The sequence below is a fragment of the Brassica napus genome, chromosome C5, assembly GCF_020379485.1.
Source record: "Brassica napus cultivar Da-Ae chromosome C5, Da-Ae, whole genome shotgun sequence".
NCBI classification, from domain to species: domain Eukaryota; kingdom Viridiplantae; phylum Streptophyta; class Magnoliopsida; order Brassicales; family Brassicaceae; genus Brassica; species Brassica napus.
In genome coordinates, this window is record NC_063448.1 from 4,577,478 (window position 1) to 4,585,773 (window position 8,296).

Sequence of the window (8,296 nt, forward strand, 5' to 3'; positions counted from 1 at the left end):
CCCATTTGTGTGAAGCAGTCCCTGAGCTCTATCATATCAGGAGTAAGGGAGTTAACAGCAGGGATGGAGTGCTCTGCTGGATGAATGATTTGGTTAAAGTCTCCCCCTAGAACCCACGGAACAGTATCAAGTGAGTGGGTTTGATAGATATCAAGAAGCTCCACCCATAAATCAGTACGTTCGACTCTCTCGTTGAATGCGTAGATAGTAGTGAACACAAACAGAGGGGAGCCAGGCAGCTTAACTTCACATGTGACAGATTGGCTTGATTGCTTCAGGACCCGTACAGAGACCGAGTCCTTCCAGATGATAATGATCCGACCATCTTCATCTTCCGAGTGATTAGAGGTATAATTCCATCCTCTACAGACCTTGCTCATCACATAGTTTAGGTTGTGGTCCTTAATGTGTGACTCCAAAATAGCACCAAAAAGTGGGTGATAAGTAGATAACCAGTTAGAGAATGGCTTATGCTTATCCGGGTCATTTAGGCTTCGGATATTCCAAAAAAAAAGCTTACTATACATAGATATTAGTTTACTATACGAAGATATTAGTCAATGGTCTCTTCAGGGTGAAGAGAACCATCAGGATCCAAAACAGAGAAGGTATTAGAGAAGGGTTTAACAAAAGAGGAAGAGTGGATGGCTAAGGGTTTGGTAGAGTAGTAAGAGAGTTGGGCCATGAAGGACGGGAAGGGTTTTTGGTCAGGATCAGAACGTGGTCTTTTTAAAGAGGGGGTGATAAAAGTATCTGGTGGGCTTTTTGAGGGAGAAGGGATGACAGCTAGGGGGTGAGAAGAGGCCAAGGGGGTAGCGGTTATTAGAGGAGGAGCTTTAGGAGGTTGAGATTGAATTGGTGGGGGTGGAGGGTCGGGATTAAGTGGGGTGGTGGAGGTAGAAGCTTGAGAGTATACAGTTGATGAAGGGGAAGGAATGATTTTTTCTAGAGTAGGCTGGAGAGGGTCAGGTTTTTTAGTAGTTGGTGTTGCAGTAGCCACATTTTTTCCTTTTTGAGAAGCTGATGCTGCTTGTTGCGGCTTCTTTGCAGGAACATCCGAAGATTTCGGAGGTAGAGGGGCCTGGAGGCAGTTACGAGATACATGACCAAGCTCTTTGCAAACCGAGCATGTTGGTGGTACCCAAGGGTATGACACTTGGACCTCAACTACTTCACCACTCTGTCGCACAAACTCGACTACGCTTGGTAGTGGTTTAGTGAGGTTTACAGCAACTTTTACGTGTGATAGGGTCAGACTAACCAGATTCTTTGTGAAGTCATCCATTTCTTTAGGTTCTCCCACCAGGCCCGCAACCAGACTCAATCCTTGTTGGTGGCGAAGGTCTAATGGAATACCTGTTAAGTGAGCCCAAATCTGGATAGATTCTAGTGATGGCGATGAAGCTGAGACTGAGGAGGACCACTGGACGGCATGGAACATGGACTCACCGACATACCATACAGATTTGTCAAGTATTTTCTGCCTTAGGTAATCTGAAGGTATTCTCACCAGCATGGATCTAGACAAGGGGTTAGTATGAATCTCCACTCGCTTTCCTTTCCCCCACATGTGGTTGAGGACGCTCTGAACTTGATTGAAGGGGGGAGGCCTTCCATTAAAGTAGCAGATTATGAAATCTTTGTGTAATTCAGCTCCTTTCTGAAAGACATTGTCCGGGATGAAAACTCTAGGGATTCCTTTATCTGACAAGGAGACTGGAGCCAGGCGCTTCAAAGACTTATCCTCTAGTTTTCTTAATTTCTCGAGTAGAGGAGTGTTGGTGGAAAGCGGAGGAGGGGCAGATTGAGCTGGGTCAGTTGTAGAGGTAGCCGGGGGTTGGTTTTTTATGATGGGAGGAGGGGGATTTGATTGTGGAGCGGTTTTCGAGTGGCTAATGGGGAAGGGGATGAAGGTTTCAGTGGCTGCAGGCAAGGTAGAAGAAGGTTGAACAGTGGTGGCAGGGTTTACTGTAGCAAACGATTTAGGGGTTTGGTTCAGAGATGGGTTGGTTGGAAAGGTGGGGGAGCCGCTAGAAGCTTTATTGGTTTGAATAGGAGAAGAGTGTTTGGGTTGAAGGATTTTGTAGTTCAGAGGTGCTGAATTTCCAGAATTGAGAACAGTGGACTTGGAGAAGCCAGTTGATGAATGAGCTGGGGTAGAGAACGTGGAACCAGCCGCAGTTTTAGGGGTGGAGGATTTCGTCGCTGGCCTTGTGGATTTGGCAGTTTGCGATGAAAAACGAGAGGATTTGGGAGGAACAGAGCCGAGGGGAGGGTAATCGGGATCGGGAGGGTCAGGGGGGTTTGGGGGGACGAGGCTGGAGCTATCACCAGTAGTGAGACGCGGCGGAGACAGGGCGGAGACATCGTTGGGTGGGAACCAGGGGTTCTCCATCGGGATTTAATTCTCCTTTTCCTTTTTATATATCAGACTCTTGAACGTATCATTTTTCTAGTTCTTCTAGTATAAATTTTGAATTAAAACCAATAACTTGTTTTGTGATTTTTCAGTAAACTTTATTTTTGTTCGACTGAAAAGAGTTATAAAACTTAACAAACATGTAGTTTGTATATTTATGAAATAAAAATATAAGTACGCCCATAGAGGAAGATTTTATAACAATTTCTTTGTAACATTTTCATGCATTTTTAAGATATGTATGATGTATGCTTAAACATCAGAGTTTACTAGAGAGGCAGCAGTCGTTGTCTAATAGCTTCTTAATTTTTTTGGAGAAATTGTCTTATTTAATAATTTTTATCGATATATACAAATTACTCTCAAATGAAAATATGCATTGACTTTAAGAAAATACTAATGGCGGGTATATTTTTCGTTTTACATTTTTTTTAGAAATTTAATTTTTATAATTGTATTTTTAGTCATATTTGTGTTTTTCTTTGTATAATATTTCTTTTAAATGATTAATAATTTTTTTTAATAATTGTATTAAAATAGTTGGACCACACATATATCAATAGATCATGTTGCTGTTTTAATAGAATAGAACTAGATTCTGACCCGCCCTTTAAAGTATATTTTTTGTTTAAATTTTTTTGAGAAATTTAATTTTTATATTTGTGTTATTTTTGTAATCATATTTGTGTTTAGTATTAATTTAATTTAATATAATTTTTTGGTAACTATATTAAATATGTCAAATTGCATAATTATATGTCATATGTATTTCAGAAATTATTTTTAAACTTTATTCCTAAAATTTGCAACATATTATATTTTCTTAGTAGTTACCTAACATAATTAGTCAAGAAAAATATTTGTATCCAAAAAATCTGACTCAGAATCGACCCAAAAATCAAAGTCTCATAATCTATTAGATTTGGCATATATACTCGAATAGTTCTTAAGTGTTATATCCGAAAACCAATATCAAATCCAACACGCACAGAAAACCGAACAAAAGTTTTGAAAAATATTTGAAAAATATTTTGAAAATTAAAATTTTAATATATTTTGTTAAATATATATGTAAATGGGTTAATAAGGTCTTCACTAAATATTTAATAAATATTTTTAATCGAATAACCTATGTAAAACCCGTTAAGCTAAAACCCGTAGAATATATTTTTATAAATAATACTTCCATAATAATATCAACTGATCATGTTTCTAATTTAATAGAATAGATAGATTAAATAATTTAATTTTCTTATAAAAAAAACTATTTATATTTCTTGTTTATCTGAATTGATTCATGAATTTTTATTGTATTGGTCTAAATTTTAATCGGTTTTGAAAACTATATATTATTAAGTTATATATATTTGCTATGATTTTTACTCATGGGCTGTTGGTAGTTGTATATCATGATAATAACAAATATTTATAATTATATATTATAAAGCTAACGCTGACAAAAAAAATATTATTAAGCCAATAAATATTATTTATTTTTGTCTAAAACTAACGCAAATTATTAAAAGTGGGTTTGTATTTGGGTTGTATAGGTATTTCTATTAATGATTTGTATGTGGAATAGTTGATCATCATCAAAGGAATATTTCATGAAGTCTATATAATCACGTATAAGTTTCGTACTAATAAATAATATTATACCTCTCAATTTTTAATAGTATGAGGTAAATTACGGTTAGTTTAAAAAAATGAATATTACGGTTGCATAAAATTCGTTGTTAGTGGAAGTGGTTAATTTAGCTGCAGTTATAAAATATGACCACACATTTATCAATCGGACATGTTGCTGTTTTAATAGAATAGATACGTTAAAAAAACTCTTACGATATATAATAACTTCACGGCAACTATATATAAAATATATAGGCTGTGATCGTTTGGCTTCAAATTGATAATATAGTTAATTATATTTATTTATCTAAAATAAAATGTATTCTTAAATTTTAAAATATTAAATATTTTCCTGTGGAGTTAGTTACATTGTTTAGAAGTTAGGAATGGAACTGAAGTTTGTGAAAATGAGTAATACTTTTTTGCAGAACCATGTACCATTTTTTTTTTTTTTTTGTGATAACCGCGGGTTTCCGGCGACCGTGGTCAACCGACTATTCCCACGAGGCCCACGGCACTCCACGTATTCTTGGGATTTAACCTAGCCCGGGTGGCCAGCGGGACTCGAACTGCGGATACCGTATTGGGGGTTTTCCCCTCAAGTACCACTAACCATGTACCATTTCGTTGTTATTATTATAATGTATATGGTTTTCTTAGTTATGATTCATGTAGTAGTAATGTAACGAAAGAATTAATTTTGAGTATGATAGAAGAATTTTTTTTTTTTTTTTTTGTGTGAGGATAGAATAATACATATTAATCATCAGAATATGCTTAAACCAAAAGATAGGAATAGTTATTTTTAAACATAACTGTCGCTACATATTAGAAGTGGGTTCCTATAATTATGGAAATAAAGTAGAATAAATAACTGAAGAGTAACAACGATTGTATAAATAGCTTTGTATTGGTTGGTAGGTGCAGTGGCATTTAAGTAATATTCCAAGGTATATTGAGGGTAAAAAATAACAATGATTCTGTATTAATAATATTGATCATCGACTAATTTCCGTTAAAAGGTTTTAGAGCATGTTTATTGCAGGTTTTTTAGGTTGAGTTTCTTAACGTAATATAAGATACGGTCTCTTAGCTTTTAACTAAGAGACGTCTCTTAGAGCATCCACAATGGGAGCTCTTAGGGGAATCCTTAGAGGATGTGGAGCCCACTTTCTTAGAGTTTGTGCAAAAAAGAATCCTTAGGGCATCATCATTGGTGAACTCCAAGGAGAGTTCACACAATTTTCAAAAAAAAAAAAATTAAAATAATGAAAAGCTATGAACCTGTCTCTTGGGAGTTCACTCCAGTGAACCCGGATCATCACTGTAGCGCGGGCCCCACGACACGTGGCGGCCCGCGATTGGTCCTATTAGTATTTTTTTTTTTTTTTAAAACAAAAATCAAACAGAAAAAAAAAATAATAAAAAAATGCTTTGTGAACCCCTTCCATGGGGTTCACTAATGCTGATGGTCTTAAAATCTTTTGATTAGGATTGATCCTTACACTGTTCACGGGTCCCATTGACTACGTGGCGGCCCGTGAATGGTCATCTTTTTTTCTTTTTTTTTTTTTTAAATCCAAGATTAATCCAAAATGCCCTTGTGCTAAGGATTCCAATGAGTCTCACCATTGCGGATGGTCTTATATCTCTTATTTAAGAGACGTTTCTTAGTTTTTTTAGTTAAAAGCTAAGAGACTGTATATTATATTACGATAAGAGACCCAACTTAAAAAGCTACGATAAACATCCTCTTACGCATGCTAACATAACCGAACTGAAAACAACATATAAAAAAGAATACTCATATATGGTTTAAAAACCTTATACATTGGTAAACCCGTAAAAACACACCCTAAAACAACATTGCGCATAGGCTAATAACTCGAAATTTAGAATAATGCTTTAAATTTTTTATCAAAAGATGATATCCCTTAATCTCTCTTCTATCCTCGATGGATCGATGCCGATTCGACATATGATGGCCTGCAAATATTCATTTTAGGCGATTACGTACATGCATAATCAAAACTATTATTAAAAGAACGTGGCACTGAGTCACTGACACATGCATGTGCTTTGTGTATGTACATATATGTGTGGATGCGTACTAATACGTACCTGAGCTGTGACTGTGTAATTGATCCTATCATTCAAGTTTTGAAGATTAGCACTCATAACTTGAGCTCCTTCTTCTTCAAAAACACTAACAAGCTCATGTAGCATCACTCTTTTCATGTTCAGGTCCATAATCAGATTCATTTTTATGATCGAGCCCCGCGAACAAATACTGAGCTTCGGCAGAATAAACGATGACCCTTCAGGGAGATTCCCGACTTCTCCTAACAAAGTCTTTTTCTTCTCCCTCAAAGTGTTTACCTTCTCTTTTAATTGCATCATGTATGATGCCGAATGGTCTATAAGCTGAGGCACCGGTAACTGTTAGAGCCAACAAAAAAATCCTAATTAAAAACCATCATGTTTTTTTTGCATGAATATGTTAATGATCAATATATATATACATAGCTAGAACGTAAAAAGCCAATAAGTGATCACTTGTTTTAAGTTTGCTCTATAAGAAAAACAGACCCTATGAGTGGGAGAAACATGAGAAGAGAGTGTAAAGAAGAGATGTTTCATGCGCATTCGTCGCTCTTTCTCTCTGAGGTTTCGCTGTTCCTTCCACGACATTGAGCTTCCTTCTCCTAATTCTCTTCCCCTCTGCCTCCTCATTTAATTTTTTTTTTTTTGCTTTTCTGTTACTTTGTTTCTCTCTTTTCAACCCAATCTCATCACTCTATATATATAAAGACATAATGAGAGAGCGACAGATGAGAGTCGCAAATCTCAATTTTGATAGAAAGAGCTGGGAAGTTTAAAGGAAAGTGATATTTTTCCAAAGAAATTCATGGTACTTGTGATTGCGTCCATGAGCTTACACACTACTTAATAATGTGCTTAATTATTCTTTTCTACTAAGTAAATTTCACTTTTACTTGTAATTTTCACTCTTCGAAGTTCGAGATACTAAAGTTTACGAAAATAGATTATTCATCCGTAAGATAAATTATATGGACATTTCTACACTACAAGAAAACAGCGGCATACTGAGAGAAAAAATCGTCGGTATGTCGTCGGAATAACGCTATTCCGACGACATAACGACGAAAAAAGTCCTCGGAAATAACTCCTCGGAAATTCATCTTTCCTCGGAAATCCCTCGGAAATTTCCGACGGATACACTTCCTCGGAATATTTCCGAGGGATACACTTCCTCGGAATATTCCGAGGGATACACTTCCTCGGAATATTTCCAAAATTAAAAAAAAAATTATAAATTTATTTTTTTAAATTGAAATTCGAAAATATAAAATTAAAATTGAAATAGAAAACATATTTAAAATACAAAAAATAATAAAATAGTTTTTATAAATAAAAAAAATGTTTTATAAATACAAAATTAGTTTTAATAAATATAAATATTTTTATAAATATGAAATCATCTTTTTATAAATACAAAATAGTTTTTATAAATACAAAAAATAATAAAATAGTGTTTATAAATCAAAAAAATGTTTTATAAATAAAAAATTAGTTTTGATAAATATAAATATTTTTATAGATATGAAATCATCTTTTTATAAATACAAAATAGTTTTTATAAATACAAAAAATAATAAAATAGTGTTTATAAATCAAAAAATGTTTTATAAATACAAAATTAATTTTAAAATATGAAATCATCTTTTATAAATCCAAAAATCGAATTTATATACAAAGAACGTTTTGTATATTTAAAAATAGTTTTTATAAATACAAAAATAAAAAAATAGTGTTTATAAATCAAAAAAATGTTTTATAAATACAAAATTAGTTTTAATAAATATAAATATTTTTATAAATATGAAATCATCTTTTATAAATCCAAAAATCGAATTTATATACAAAAACATTTTGTAAAATCGAATTTATATAGAAAAAACGTTTTGTAAATACAAAAATAATAAACAAGTTCTAAATCAATTCAACACAACCAAATCACAATTCTAAACCTATTACACAACAAATCACAATCCTACCCAATCACCCTAACAAAAATCTATCAAAAATCTTCTAAAATCATCAAATCTACTTAAAAACCTAACAAATAGGACCTAAGAGAGTGGGATAGGGTCCTTACATGATTTGTAAGGGAATGGAAAGGATTCGCCGGAGAGATCATCGCGAGAGAAGGTGGAGAACGCCGGA

General features: G+C 34.0%; 1 protein-coding gene across 1 annotated transcript; it reads right to left on the bottom strand.

Moving 5' to 3' along the window:
• Positions 1 to 5,839: 5,839 nt before the first annotated feature.
• Positions 5,840 to 6,956, bottom strand: LOC106356275 (transcription factor bHLH168-like). Its single transcript, XM_013796062.3, has 3 exons — positions 6,638 to 6,956; positions 6,170 to 6,487; positions 5,840 to 6,034 (listed from the first exon to the last, which is right to left on the bottom strand). Exons 1-3 carry the CDS (start codon positions 6,779 to 6,781, stop codon positions 5,966 to 5,968), a joined length of 531 nt encoding a protein of 176 aa, XP_013651516.2. The 5' UTR covers positions 6,782 to 6,956; the 3' UTR covers positions 5,840 to 5,965.
• Between the last annotated feature and the right edge of the window lie 1,340 nt (positions 6,957 to 8,296).